General features: G+C 40.5%; 2 protein-coding genes across 9 annotated transcripts in view; both read right to left on the minus strand.

The window, feature by feature from the left end:
* Positions 1-10595, minus strand: part of LOC118782891 (fibronectin type-III domain-containing protein 3a-like) — a 52634-nt gene extending 42039 nt beyond the window's left edge. The window contains exons 1-3 of one of the 8 annotated variants that reach the window (XM_036536508.1): positions 10511-10595; positions 10219-10299; positions 120-270 (exon numbers count right to left, since the gene is read on the minus strand). In XM_036536508.1, coding sequence (XP_036392401.1) covers positions 120-230 — 111 coding nt within the window. In that variant the 5' untranslated portion in view covers positions 231-270; positions 10219-10299; positions 10511-10595. The other 7 variants (XM_036536507.1, XM_036536510.1, XM_036536509.1 and 4 more) reach the window with 7 other exon arrangements.
* Positions 10596-13552: 2957 nt separating this feature from the next.
* On the minus strand, positions 13553-15781 carry cysltr2b (cysteinyl leukotriene receptor 2b). The gene is made up of 2 exons (XM_036537691.1): positions 15659-15781; positions 13553-14595 (listed from the first exon to the last, which is right to left on the minus strand). The coding sequence occupies exon 2, from the start codon at positions 14585-14587 to the stop codon at positions 13553-13555; it is 1035 nt and encodes a 344-aa protein (XP_036393584.1). The 5' UTR covers positions 14588-14595; positions 15659-15781.
* Between the last annotated feature and the right edge of the window lie 407 nt (positions 15782-16188).

Genomic DNA, 16188 nt, shown 5'->3' on the forward strand with positions numbered 1-16188 from the left:
GTAATTAAATAATCTGCCTCTGGGGTGTGACAACTGCGGGTGGCATAGCAATCCAGCCAGCCAGACAGACAGAAAGACAGACAGCTAGACAGCCAGAGGAGGTTGAGTTCCCATGTTACCTGCTGCGGACCATCTCCGTTCACCATGCTGGGGGGAGGAGGAGATGTCATGAGTGGGAGATCGGGGCTGAGCAGCTGGCTGGACTCCAGAGAAGGGGTGTGGTCTGCCATGACGCCCTCATTCACACCAGCGAGTAAGCACTCTGGGCTCCTACGAAAGGGCACAAAATCATCATCGTCATCGTCATCATCATCATTACTACGATGATGACCATTGGAATTACAAAAATTACTGCTATGAGCCTGCTCTTAGTGTTCCTGGAAAAGACCGTTTCAATTGTAATAACCAACGCTGCAAAATGTCACAATGATAATGCTCCACCGCCTTCTCCTCCTCCGTATGGTCAATGCTTTTGTCATTGTTACTGCCAAATGCTATCATGAGAGCAGGCATCAGGTTCTTAGCTGATTAAATGATTTCTACATCAGCATGACAAATGTTCTCCCTATCAGCACAACAAAGCATATGAAGTAGTTGCTCAGTCAATAGCATCCTTAGTCAGAGAGAGCTAATAACAGTAACAATTCAAAGACCAAATATGGCACTAATATAACGCAAGACTTCTGTTCACCATGCAAAAAGATTTTTAATGTTTTAAACGTCACCTCTTGAAATGATGGGTTTACCAAATGACTTACAACAAGCAGGACTTTCATTTGAAATGGCACTGTAATGCTACAACAGGGGAGAGTGAGAATGCATTTGCAAGGAGAAAAATTAACTCATAGGGGGTTGAGGGGGTTCATAACTTCACTTATTGTGAAGGACACCTGATGATGACGCACCTGGACTTGTGACCAGACGGCTAAAGGTTCAAATCCTGAGTGAAGCGTTTTTATATCCCTGCACTCCACTTAATCTGAATGTATTCCTTAAACATTCAGGTGTACAAAAGCGCATTATTCAATAAGTAAGATATGTAAGATAAGCCAAATAAGATATGTCACCCAGGATAAGCACATCTAGCAAACTCGGGAATAATGAAATAATGACCAAATGAGATTGTGACTGGATTAACTGAAGCTCAGGATCATCAGAATCTGTTTTTAAATTCCATTCCTGCACATACAAGAGCCGCTCATTAGTTTGCTATTCCTTAGCCGTACTGCTTGCTCTATCATGCAGTGGTTAAGATCATACTCCTCCTCTGTGCCAAGTGAATTAAACACTCTGTAACACCAGCTGACAGTGGCCCTTTCCCAGCCAGCTGATTCTCCCTTTCAACTGTCATACCTGCTGCGGGTCAAATTGTTCACTTTCTTTATAGTACTGTGTGCCATGATGCCGCCGAGAGAAAGCCAAAACTGCTTATTTTCTATGCCACTTGTCTTATTTTGCAGGATACTGGTAACCAGAGTTTTTACTACAAAAATAATGGCTCAAAAATGTCTTGTGATTGTCTCCAGCAGCGGTTTCTGATACCAGGTCTTTAAGCAGTTAATGAGTGGAAGCTCAAAAGCACAGTCCACAGAGAAAATGAGGTCTGCTCAACTAGAGAGCTTCTCCCCACACACTCCTCTACTTTACCAAAGGTCACGCTCCAGTCACCCAGACAGGGAGCACAATCGCCTCCACCTCTCCATCTCTCTTTAATGCCGGTGACACAACGGCAGGGAGCTCTCTTTTTCCTGCCCTTCATCTTCAGGGGCTACATGTCAAACATGAAGACATCCCATGCAGCCCAGCATGAAGCAGGGTGTCTGTCATTAAATAGGCTGACTCACTGTATGTGCTGGGGCCAGTCTGAAATAAAAATGACCATCAAAGTCCACTGGCAACAAATTGCTCATGTTAGGTTCTGAGAGGCTTTGGTGACACACACCTGCATATTTTAAGTGTGCAGTGCCTGAAGATTAGATATGAAGATACTATCTCTGTTGTTCACAGGGATCTCCACATTAAGATGGTTCTTTCCCCTTCTTCTCACTCGCAATGCAACAGTCCAACTGCACAGACAGACAACAGAAGAAGGAGAGCTATGTTAACTGCTCCTTTTCCTTCTGGCAACTCTGTGTTGCCCCAGCCTGCAAATGAACACACTCCCCCCTCCGCCCCCCCCCCCCCCCCCCGCCCCTTCACTGCTCCTTCACCACTGCAACCCATCCTGGTACAGAACGAGTCTCAGTGTCTCACTTAGGGACTTAGAGACCATGAAAGAGCAAAAGAGAGAAAGTTATTAGAGTGGATGAGAGTCCAATGTTAAGTCAACAAGGCTAAGTAATTTAGAGCTAGGCAAACTGTGAGGGAAACTCAGAGGACCGTGTGTCATTATCCTCAAATTACAGCTAACATCTATTTAACTGCTGACCAGAGTAATGGCTGAAGGAGAGACTGCCGGTGCTGAAGACAGCACCAAGAACAACAGGTCTTCATTTCAGTTGTGAGGCCTGACCTTCCCAGAACTAAACCTACAAATCCGGAATTCTAATACTACCTGCCCATTTTATATTTGACATAAGTTATTGGTAGTGTTCACACTGCACCCACATAGACAAAATGCATTAAATTCCAGTTTGAATACTAAATATTTTATCACATTGGAATACCGCATTATTGTGCAAACCTGACATGGGTCCTCTTAAATCAAAATAACAAGTGCCCATATTGAAAACTGTGGTCTTAACTTCATTCAGAAAGCTCAAACAAGTTTCATTCACACATGGACCAAAAAGGGGAATTCAAGCCCACATCCTATTTCAACTCGCATGAAGCTAACAAAAAGATGGCTTTCATTAGAAACACCACCAGTTGTTCCGTTGGTGACCAGACAGCCAGAAGTGTCTCAATATCTAACAGTCACTCTTGAGCATGATTCTGTTGAAATCCCTCAACTTATTATTTCTCATGATATTCAAAAATGTTTTATTCAAACTATATAACAACAGCAAAGTAATCTGACAAAGTATAATTCTCACCTATATCTCCCCAATCATTTTTAGGGAAAATCATGTTGACAGAGATAAAATGAATAAATGGCCAGACAACTACGTTTGAAGGTCTGTGCTACACATCATTATAGGCTGATGTTTGAGAGAATTTTATCACTGAATGGAGCTCAAAATCCACTTAAATTTTCTAGAAGTCACAACTGACCTACAAAATAAACTCTGGAAGTTCACTTTAAAGACACTTAAAAGGATCTTAGCATTTCGAGTTGCTGCAAAAGTGTCTTCCCCCAGCTCTGGAAAATCAAAGAGTTGAGAACAGACATTTCATCATACCAAAATGAGCAGCTTCTAAAACTCATTCCACATTCACTTTATAAGTCATCTCTGTTTATGTACCCAGGGGGGTCAGGGGGTTGTAAATAAGATCCAAACTATGATTTTGTGACCTTAGAAGCACTAAAAAAAATATTATGTAATTTCTTCACTTGCTACATTTACCACACTTATTCAGTTCCATCAAATGATGCAAGTGATACCGGATGCAATCTGAAATTCCCAATGGTCTGTGCTGTAATATGTAAAAAACATTACTATTATTCGCATTTAGCAGACACTCTTAGCCAGGGCAACTTAGAATTACAGGCTTTTACAATGTTATCCATTTATACAGCTGGATATTTACCGAGGTAATTGTGGGTTAAGTACCTTGCCCAAGGGTACAGCAGCAGTGCCCCATGAGGAACTGAACCAGAAACCTTTCAGTTACAAGTCCTGCTCTTTAACCACTAGGCTACACTGCCGCCCATACAAGTATTCAGATTGAGATATGACAGAATGCTTTCACAGTTCTGTTCATCTGCTATAAATGACAAAAACAGCCTCAAGAATAACCAGCCATGTTAAGTTCGCACAAGAGTTCCTCAGTGGCTCAGCTTCGCCCTGTTCAGCCATCACCCTGCCTAGTTTGATTTCTGTCATGATGCTGCTTTATACCACATGCCCTAGTAAGTCATTATGAAGTGTTGACTTTCATCAGTACCTAGCTTGCCAAACAGAGTGTTCCACCTGTACTACAGCTGAACCTGCTTAACCACACCCCATTATTAAGTTCAGGCAATCATATATACCTTTATCCATCTGCAAACTAATGCAACCAATCAATGACCAACCACATAACTGCCTCTCTCTTCTCATGACAATTTACAAGCTAGCTCAAAAATGTGACTTAACAACCAACATGTAAAATAATAGCTACAGAAATCACCTTGGATGAGGGTGTCTTACTAACAAATTCACACTTTACAACTTCAACCACCCACCTGCCAGTGCACTGCTAACCTGTGTTCCTTAAAAAAGATGATGGTATTCATAATATTTAAAAATTTGATATTCATAATATGTCAACAAATTTCCAAAAATGAAGAAAAAGTCACTCGCTGGACACTTCCGCACAATTTCTAGTCCACAACCATGACAGTGAGTATCACTAAAAACAAGAGGGTTGATGAGTCAGTGGATCTTCATAATTACACAAATCCAATCTGAAAGGCTGCAAAATGACCTTTTGTCTAGTGGCCCTGCAATACCCCTCCTGCTCCTGTGTTCTGCCCTCACTCACCCCACAGCTGTCAGCTTTCCCACGATCCCCTGTAAGACGCTTCTAGTCATTAGTTACTCATCCCACGACGATGTACTCATCGGTACCAACTGCACACTGACAGAAACGGAGAGAACAGATACAGAGAACAGAGAGAAACCCCGGACCATGACTGGCCACCTGGCTTTGGGTCTGCATCAGAGATCAGAGAAAAACAGAAAACAATCAGACACTGAGATAAGGGGTATTTGCATACAAATGAGCAGAGCCATAAAAATCAACATATCTTAAGTTTTCATGTCAGTTAATAAAGGACATGAGCGCAATAGTAAGCTGGCGAACACTCACACAATGAGGTGTCATACATACATATGCACACGCGAGCACGCACGCGCACGCACACACACACACACGTGCACACACACACACACACGTGCGCACACGCACATGTGCGCACACACGCACATGTGCGCACACACATTCCTAACAACTTGGCACAACCCAGCTGTACTTTCTGAAACACGAAAGTGAAAAAGCTTGTCTCAGGGTTAAACAGAAGGACACTACAGAAGCAGAGGTAGAGAAGAAATGTCAGTCCTTACAATGAGTAAGGGGTCTTGCTACAGCTCGCTTTCTCATAACACGATAAGCCTTAGCAAAGCCTAAAGCATTTATTAATTTACTATATTTATTTACTTATTTATTCATTTATTATGGTTAAGGATACTGATAACATGCACAGCCTACCTTCCTGTATTTGTACAGACAGGTGCTCTCTATAACATTGACATGCTGGCGCTCCACTGCACTCTGTCAACACGGGGTTTATCTCTGATTTGCATACCCTCCTCATTCAAACTGACTCCAACATTGATGGAGCTGAAGGTACATGTGAAAGTGTAAATTCTGTCATATATCTATTCATGAATGACACTTAACTGAGGTGAAATGCAAATAATGGAACTCATGTACCTGCACAGAGCTAGGAGGCTTTTTCACTGAGGTGACCTGAGGTAGACAGTCTTGCTCTAAACCATAGCAGCAGTGTTCAACTGAACAGTAGGACCTCTTATCCTCAGGGTCCAGACATGTTTCAAGTTCCAGATGCGATTATCCACAATTCCACACTGCCCAGAAGTTCTTATTTCAGACTGAAGAGGCTTTGTGGTGTCTCTCATTCAGTTGGATCACATACAGTATGCCCAAACTCTATCGTGCCAGCTGGGTGATAACCATTTTGGCCACAGTATTCCATATCACTAAAGATTATACTGTCACCTCAGTGAAATGTAACTATGCAGTCACAATGACATGGTAGAAGCATGGATGATGAAAGAATGCAATTGTCTCTATAGTCATTTCATTTTCTAAATTAAAGTATTAGTGCATCAGAGATACCAAAGCTAAAATGGTAAATCCTATTCAAAATACAATGAGTTATCTTCTACTAGTAATCATCTACCACAACACCACCCTCAGTTTAGTTTAGTATATTTATTGGCATGCCCAAAATATGAAGTTAAAATAACACATACATGAGAATACAAAGGTGAGGCTTACAAGGAACCACACCAAACAATCAGACTACATAATCAGACTACTTCGTAATTCTATATTCATGCAAAAAATACAATAAAAATGGAATGAAACAGAACAGCAGCCCTCCTTGTCAACAGTGTTTGACATACATGCTGGCTAACATAAATCAAAGGGACAGAGCCTACACTGAAAGCGTGATATAATATGCTTCCAAAAAAGGAATTGCCTTATTTTTTCTGGCTGAAATCAAACTTTTGCCTCCTTTGCTTAACCTCCTCCCATTAATTCTCTGGACCATCTCCTTCCAAGAATGCTTTAGCCACACTGAACCCTGCAAAGTGATTCGGCCTTGCTTAGATGTAGGCCTACCACTGCTAGTTGGAAACTGATGTGGACGTGTGCCACGTGAACAGCTCCAACAGTAAACTAGCTATTTGAATTTAGGCATATTCATTGTGAAGACTTTGAAAATGATACAGTCTTTAATACACATTTGGCCCCTGAGAGGACACAGCTAATATAAAAATAACATACACAAATACAGTTGTTTCAAATAACAGTTGTTTCTGTCCTCAAATGATTATTTTTAATTCTAAATTTAATGCAAATTGGTGCCCTCAGAAAGATAAATTGAAGCTTCAATTACATAATTTCCTTGAATACCCTTTAATTCCCAAGTGAAACCCTGACTGAACCCTTAACAAACCCTGAATGACTATAAATAAAGACACAAATAATTAAATTGAGGGCACAAATTACTAATCTAAGGACAAGAGCTATGACAACCCAGAAACCAGATTAGTAGTTGAGGGCTTGAATTCTAAAACGAAGGATCTGAAAATAGTAATTTAAGGGTACGAATTTGATGGGGGGCTTCTTTTCCATTTGATCATATCCTCTTGGGACCTTAACAGCCATCAGCACTGCCAAAGCATTTGGAAAATTTCCACCTGCTGGGTATCACCCTGATTCCAGCCAGAGTCCAATCCTTTACTAAAGGTGAATGAGTGCAGACTATACTAATCTCACTCATGCAGACAGGGAAACTCAGATGAAAATTTGATCTGGAGCTGGCAGCAGTCCAGGCAGCATCCAATGCTGCACAGCCACAGAGAGTTAGGGAGTCTACAGCCATTACACGCAGTCCTGCCAACAAGCATTGCAAATCACTGTGTGCACATGACTAATCATAACAAACACTGCACAAACATAGCTTTCTCATCCAGGTGTTTGCACATTTAAATGCAGAATAGGGAAATGGTCATTAGCACAATGGCTCCATTAAAAAGAAAAAGAAAAAAAAAAACTGAACTGTATAAATTACAGAACATGGGAGCCTAATGATCATAAACATTGCAAGCTGACCTGAGTAAGCCAAGCAAATCGAGCTTTAAAAATAAAACGTATGCCTATGTTTTTTCAAATGCAAATGTGCCTTGTTACTTGTTTTGTCTTGTTATGCCTTGCTACTTCTACTTCTCTATTCTAATATGCACTGCTGGCTCTCAAGTGCACCGCATTGTCAACAGAAAGCCACAAGGTAGACATTATTCCCAAAGTAGCAGCATTTCACCAAGGAAAGGCATCTTCCTGTGCTGGATACTAAATCCTTAGTAGGATTAAGTACTAAATAAATGAAGATGAACTAAACACATTTTAGATTCAAACAAAGTAAAAACAGAAACACAAAACTGAAGGGAAATCGATATTTACGCTTTAATATCAAACATCAATTCTACTGACTTTTTTTCATAACAACATTCATTTTAATCTGTTGCACACTGATCCAGATCCGAAGACTCTGCACTTACCTAGCAGCACCATTAAGACAAGAATGAAAAGCGTAGAAATTACAATTAAGTGTGAAATTAATTTAGATTAAGAAAAGCACAAGAGAACGTAATATGTACGCCTACATGGTCCAACAGGCCTTCAAGGTACACTAGTCTTCTATATATCCACAAATTCCCCAGGTACACACCAGAATGTAAAATCAAGCCCGAACTGTACTTGCTTCAATCATGTTCACAGGCTGTGCCGCATAAGGATGGGAAACTTTGAAGGAAAGGAAAAACAGCCAACTCCAAGTGATCAACAAATCACTGTTCTGAGCCATGTGTTCTCCAAGACAAACAGCCATGTTTCCCAGACATATATATAACATTCAGTTTTTCTAAATTTAAAGACAACATATACAAAAATAAAGGAACAGACAATATTTTGTCATGAAAGATGGGTTTCAATGCCCTTGTTTACTGAAAGCTGGGCCTTAACACTGAACAGATTTTGTTTCTCAAATAGTAGAATACAATAGCCACAAAAAGTGCACATGCAGTCAGTTGTGCGAAAAAAAAAGCACCCAGAGCACTGTAAAGACTATATGTGGTTCCAGTGACAGTAGTCAACAGTTGTGAGTCATCTGCTGCCATAGTACAAGACCTTATACACATTTGCAATTAAAATAAAAGACAAAGTAAATAGGCGAAGAACACACACATTTAATAAATCCTTATTCTTTTCACAATTATTTTCTTGTGAACACCTTGCGTTCGCGTGATGAGTCAAAGAAGAATCTGGGTGGCCGTTTTAACAAGAATTTTACACAAGTACAATACTGACAAGCAGATTTTGTTATCTATTTCAAAAGTCGATAGAAGCCTTACTTATTTACACTTTGCTGAAACTTTGGCATAAATGTACGGGTTCAATATTAACTCCCTGGTTAGGAGTTTCTCGTAAGTGACTGTCATGTGGACAATCCACTATAGGTGCCAGAAATCCTAAATTGGCAATGGTGGGAAAAGATATGTAAAATTATGTTCTCAAGGAATGCACCTATAGATTGTGTATAATTTCGCATCAAGAATGACAATGTAGAAATGTACTCTTTATTTTATTAACTGCAAGTTGTCGTGGATTCAGAGTAGTCTATGTAGCCTAGCTACGTATTCTGTCGCACCACGTACCATTTCCATATTAGACTATTTTTAGAGTTTAAGCATAATCAAGTACATGCTACCATGTGTACGATTCTTTGACCTGGTATTGGTAGCATAGCTAACATAACCAGACACGTAATCAAATCGTTTTTCCCCAACACTGTGAGAAAGTAGCTAGCCTTACTGATTTTGCATTATGTCATTGTCAGGCGAGCAATGCGTCAGGTCTGACTAGACAAAATGTGACAAAACTGAATTACCTAAGTATCCTTAAAAAAAACTCATGCAAAACAAACAGTATAAATGGAAAACATTTGAATCCCATTTCCATTAATCGCGTGTGCTTTCGCTGCACATATAGTAACGTTTTTTGATATCTTTTAGTTCGCTTTCGACAGCTACTCAAATATTAATTATTTTATGGCACCGTTATTTTTAATCCCACTTAGTTGCCAAGCTATATTAACTAACAAACCCAGCCATTAGGTTGCTAACAAACATTACCTTACAAGCAAAACACATGTATGATCAAAAGAAGCTTGGTGGCTAGCAAGTTAAGTAACTAGCTGCTCATTAAGAGGACCCTGAACCGTCATTGTCGACATGAGTTGATATAAACGTGTTGGCTAGGTGGTATTACTTAGAGTCCTAGACCGATACAACTGATAAGGTGTCCAGGCAGCCGGTTGCCTAGTTAATTCTAGTTAGATAGGTGAATACACGAGATAGCTAGCGAAATTGTGTTTTGTAAGAGGTAGTGTTAGCTGGCTAATGCAGACTCAGACTAGTTAACATAACGTGAGAAACACTGGTATGTTGAAGTCACTTGTTAACGAGTTGCAGCTGACTAACACTACTCGGAAAGCAATAAATATTGGTAACGTTACCTAGCCAACGTTAAGTAGCTAATTGAATAGCTACTTTAACGCTTTACAGCAAGGCCTGTTATGAAATAAGGGCATCGCTATGAAAATAAGCCACAGGCAGGGAATCGATTTAGCCTGGTAGCTCCTACCATGCTGCATATGATTAAGAACATAGGTAAAGTCATTTACCTAGCTAGCTAATGCCTTACGTGCCCATGCAGTTTGCTTGCTACACAGCTACCAAGCTAACTGACGAGACGGCAACTCACCACGGTTGCAGCTGATTCGATGTATTCTGTGCTTTCCTCCTAGAATGTGCACCTAGCTAGCTGGCTAGCTAGATAAAATTTCTGAAAAGAAATCACCTTCAGTTGCACGGTGGATCAGCCTGGCTCTGCACTGGCAACATTTTTAACTTTCCAAAATGCAACGCTTTCATGTGCGACAGGTTAGCTATACATGCTTCTATTAAAGTACGCAGTCACTGCCGTCGCAAGCCATATTATCTTATGTACACACGACGTCGTCTTTGAAAATTGCAATATTGCCAGCGGCTCTTACTAGTTTCTCCCAAACCCGCGTTGCCCACATACAGGTGCTGGTCCCTTTAACAATATGGAAATCCGCCATCATCTTCCGTCCAAGAATGTACACAAAGCCCGGTGCGCATGCGTAAATGCTGAATCCCAAATCAACGCGTGCTTACTGATTTCGTAACGTGTACCGTAACACGTCTGCGATGAAACAGACGAATGTAATCGTTTCAGAATTGCAGGTATACATTTGCCTAACATTCCATGGGAAATGACAGCAGAACAGTACTTATGCGTAGTCGAAAGTAACAAGGGTGGTAAGAGGTGGTAATAAGATTGCACACAGAATTTTACTTTGGAAGAATGTCTTGCCCCTGAATCCGACAGGTTATGTAGGCTACGTATATTAGGCTAGCTCGTTAGCTAAGACCAATATAGGTGGCGAGCGCTATTAAGCAATTAGAAGCATTTGACGATTTGAGATTTCTTCTATTTCCAAAACAAGCGGCTTTCTCGACTGTTTTGTGCTCATTTCAGTGCAAAGTGTTCTACTTATCGATAATACCGTCAGAACGTGAGTTCAGCATAAGTTCAACATTCACATACCTCAGAGAATGCAATTAATGCGCCGAGTAAAACTTTACTCATGACTTCAAAAAGACGGTGGGAATGACAGCAAGTCCACTTAGTTGTTCCGTAAGATGAAATTGATGTGGGCATTGGCGACACTTAGTGGATGATTTGCACAATTATCATTTTTCGGAACGGGACGTGTCCTTAGACGACCAATCACGTCTCAACTAACTGAAACTACGGAAGGTATCGTTTATTGATTCAAGTATTAAAATAATACATTAAGTAATAAGATATAAATCGATGATGGAATCGGATGCAATTAGCCTACTGCAATGCCCGATTAGTCATTTAAACCTGCAGAGCTTGGATAACTTGAATACACTTCTATTAGCCTATTTTGTTCTGGATGTCGTTCTGGGTAAGACCATGTGAATGAATATGAATATAATGTAATGTAATGAGATGGATAAACTAAAAGTGGATAGCTTGTTTCTTTGTTTTTGACTGAAGTCCCTAGAGGCTTATCTGCTGTTAGACGACTCCTCTCTAATAACACATCACAATGGTTCTCTGAAGAACATGTGCATTTCCCACGTTGGTCGAGACCTATCCCGGCAGTAGCACAATGCATTTTCAGGTAAACCACTGTTTCTGTTAATGAAGGCTCGCATAGTACTGGGATGACTCGCATCATGGTGAAGTAACCTGTTGCAGTGAATTTAAGGAGAAAAGTAAATCTCTATTCCAAACTCATGCCAGTAGAATATACTGAACAGGAGACAATTATCACATCTCTTTTTATGACTAATTTATACGCAGCATCAGTGTTTGATATGTGTAGTTTATGCGGAGAGGAATGCTAGTTTTATGTTTCGTAAAAGTAGTGTCAAATGTTCGTTATGCAAGAATGTTTACCGCAATACTTTGGTCCTGTAGGAACACATTCTGGTAATTTAGATATGCAGTCTCCTCCTGTTCTGAGGCACCTTTGTGCACCTATTTTTTCTTCAAACTGCAGGGACTATTAAAACCTTGTCATACCACCTTGCCCACCTTGTCTTATGCTTTGGTACCATGTTTATCGATGCTGTGTGCTGGCTAGATTCTTATACTGTGTACAGTAATAAGACTGCTTTATTACAGTGTCTTCATTCGATATGTTTTCCATTTGTGCATGTCTCATATGGTGCATATATGATTGTGCTTAAATGTCAAGAGTGTTTGCTATATTTCCTCATCACATGAAAAACTGAAGGCAAACATACAAGTTCATACGGTTTTGAGGCTTTTGTTTGTTTTAAGGAAAAGAACATGCATTGTGTGTTAATCTGAGATTATTTATTAATGCAACATGCACAGGTCATACAAAAAAGGATGGTGTTCTGTAAAATACAACAATGTTCTGAATGTCAAAGGTCAGCTATAGCCCTTATTAGGTCAATTCTATTTGGTCACTTTGCTTGCCATTAACAGTTTAATCCATGGGAGTGTAACAACATCATCCTCAGCATAGACAACACTGGTAAACAAGTTCACTGTGCTGATTCTCAAAAATATAAAGCATGCGAAAGACTGTGAAAGGATCACAGTTTTATACATACTCATAAAGTGAGTAAAAAGGAAACCATGAGCACTAAGTATCAACTGAATTCAAGTGAACAATATGTGTTTTCTTTCTACATAATTTTTCAGTTCTCTCTTTGTTTGCTTCTCTTTTTAAATTGGAATACAAAGAAAGTTTTTATTTTGGGCAATGTGGATATGCAGACCCTGGAAATGACAAAAGTGGAACTTGAAGATACATTTAAATTAAATATGATGGAGAAGTAGTACAAGATGTGCACTAAATTTCTTTACATAACTGAAAGCAGTAGAAGGATATGATATGTGCAGTCATAATGCTTGCTGTGGCATAATGTATGAGGCCATTTTTTAAAAAGACAAATTAATCATGTTTTATTAATTTAAAAATAGTAGTGTTAGCTACATGCACCAACATGTTCAGAATTCTCTGGAGGCAGCTATTCTGTACATAGAGACATACATTTTATGGCCTTTACCATAGACATGTTCTTAAACTAGTATACACAGACAGTGCCAGTGGTCTTCAGACAAAATAATCTCTTAAGGTTTTCCACTGCTGTTGTGTTTCTCTTTAGGCTTTGACAGAGGCAAAGCTAGGATAATGCTAAGTGGCAATATTAATAAATTGTGAAACAATCCTTATAGCCTGTCCATAGCGTAGGTTTCAGTGTACTTGTGCATTGCAAGCTTGATTTTCTTTGATTCCTAGATTGCCACCGAGGTGCAAGATGACAAGGTAAGTACGTTTTCATCTATACTGCACTCATATCTGCATCCTTGCTACAGAAGACAGTCTATTTGCCTCATATTCCTCATGCTGTCAATGGTTATTTTATAAGCCATTACAAATGAGCACTGTTTGTCTTCCCCTCAAAATTTCATCAGCATTTCCTGAGCATATCGACCTCTTTTAGGCTTTTAGTTCCTGCAGTTCAGTGTTGGGCATGTTCACCATCTTTCTGAGCACATTTCTGCTTTTAGGTACAAGTTTACCCTTTCTGTTGCAGAACTTCCAAAAGTTCTCCCCAGCAAAGAAGAAAAGGAGGGGGTCCAAGCAGCTATTTGCAACGGCCAGGCAGAGCGTGACGACGGCAGCTTTGTGCAGACCTTCTATGTAGTGGCATGAACTCGCATAAACATTCCTGGTTAGCTGCCACTCCGCATGGAGGAAGAGGATACGGACCACATGGTAGGGCAGGAAACAGATGAAGAAGATGGCAAGGACAATGACCACCAGGGCGCAGGACTTCCTGTAGCAGGGCCTCTTGGGCCCCCGCACCTCTCTGGGCTTGAGCAAGCTGTGCACCACAAAGACATAGCAGAAGGAGATCACCGCAAAGGGCAGGACGAAGCCCAGGAAAACGGAGGCGTAGTTCATTTTGACAATAGTGTCCACATTCTTTTTGGCCAGATCTAAACACCTGGTGTGGCCTCTATCTTGGACACTCCCAGCGCCCAGCAGAGGGGTGGACGCTAGGGACACCACGACCCAAACCAGCAGGCAAACGACCCAGGAGCTCCGGCTACTCTGGAGCTGCACATACTTGTATGGGTGGGTGATGGCCAGGTAGCGCATCACGCTTAGCACCATCAAGAAGTAGATGCTGCTGTACATGTTGATGTAGAAGACGAAGGATATCACCCGGCAGGTGACATCTCCGAAAATCCAATTGGAGCCCATCAGATAGTAGGCGGCGCGGAAAGGGAGGGAACACACCAGCATGAGATCCGACACCAGGAGGTTGAGCATGTATAGGTTGACTGCGGTTAAGCGCCCCTTCGTCCTGATAAGGCTGACGAAGGAGCACAGGGAGACGGCACCGCCCATCAGACCCAGAGTGAAGGTGAGCAGGTAGGTGGCTGGGTAGACGCTGCGTTTGAAGCCATCGATGGAGCAGTTGCCGGTAACATTTTCTGAGTCTTGTCCCCACAAGGAAGAATTCATTTTAACTCCTGTTTGGGAAAAACAAGAGGGTAAGTAAGGTGAGTGGAGAGGTAATGGAAATGTCAGAGAGAGGAATGGGGGTAGAGAGAAAAGCACACAGAAAAGGGAAGACTAATCTGAACTCCACTGTGAGAATAGTCCTGACTGTTATGAGGCTAAAAACATATTCAGAATAAATAACATTGTCTGTCTTACTTCTCTAAACCATGTTTTAGTTCTGCATTCTTATTGTGGCCATTGATCTAAATCTCAACCCAAACAATAAGCCTGCAGTTGGTATTAAGGGCTGTCTGCAGCATACAATGGCAGCCCCTGCAATGATATGATCTCTGAATGTCTCCATAATGAAGGCTTACAGAGCACTTAGAGCAAATGTAGAAGGGACAGAAAGAGAAATTGAATGGAAAGAGAGCTGTTTTAACAAATATACACAACATCAGGAGCAGTGCTACTGTAGGTGCAAAACCAATAACTGTTTTAGGACATCAATATTACAGAATAATTATACACCCTAGTGATTTGCAGTCTTATAAAAACTATTAATTCTATGAGATGAACTTTAAAACTTATCATATGAGATCTTTCATCTATTTAATTTTGATTTGTCTGCTGCTATTTTTTTTTTGGTTATGAAACCAGAAAAGATGTTAGCATTGAGGTTTTTGTTAAGCTTAACTACTTAAACAATATAGTAATGTCAGACTGGTTTCCCAGATATCCTGATTTTTAAGTTTGATACTACATCCATTTTTATGTTAAAATCCTCCATTGCTCAACTTATGCATAAACCCAACAAATGAAACTAAAATTTAAAAATCAAAAGGTTGGCTAAGATGACTAAAATGAAAATACACAGTACTATATAGTCTTAGTAGTAGCAGTAATATTAATAAAAATAGTAGTAGTAGCAGTAGTAATAGCAGTAGTGGTAACAACTCATCCTCCTGGCACCTGCACTTCACTTGCTCTGGTCACGCTGTGCCCTGTGTTTAAATGGCACAATAGTAAATAGAAGTGGAGCAATAGACATAACACACTCGGTCCAGGATGCATTTCATTAAAATTACCTACCCCTTTTCCTCACATATTCGGGAGAACATCAACCCTTGGGTTTCTTTCTGATCACTTCAGTGGAAAAGTTTCGGCAGCAGCTGTTACACAATCCACAGGGCTTCCCAGCTGTGAGTGGGTATGTGGTGCCAGTAAGCTGTTTCTCACAGCAGCAGGTTGCTGAAATATGTCTGAAGGAGAGGAAGAGAGATGTAAGGTGAGTATAGACTCAACCCCTCTACTACAACCTCCAAGGTGTGGCTGCGCACTGGTTGGGTAGCCCTAAAATACTGCCCTTTTTCATTCAGATTGCTCCCGCTGCTGAAGGCTTCCTCAGGAGATTTGACATTTTGTATTTATAAATCAGAATGGGGGAGCAGGGGAAGGAAACATTGGGGAAAGCCCACAAACAACTGTATTCTCCTGTTGCACAAATTCATAAATGCATAAAATGATATCATGTGAACAGCAGTGAACACAGTTAAAAAGGAAGCAACTGCAAATGGGTTATCCTTACTTAAAATGTCTTGCTTATTAATCATAGAAGATAA

Source organism: Megalops cyprinoides, chromosome 9 (genome assembly GCF_013368585.1).
Source record: "Megalops cyprinoides isolate fMegCyp1 chromosome 9, fMegCyp1.pri, whole genome shotgun sequence".
Classification (NCBI taxonomy): domain Eukaryota; kingdom Metazoa; phylum Chordata; class Actinopteri; order Elopiformes; family Megalopidae; genus Megalops; species Megalops cyprinoides.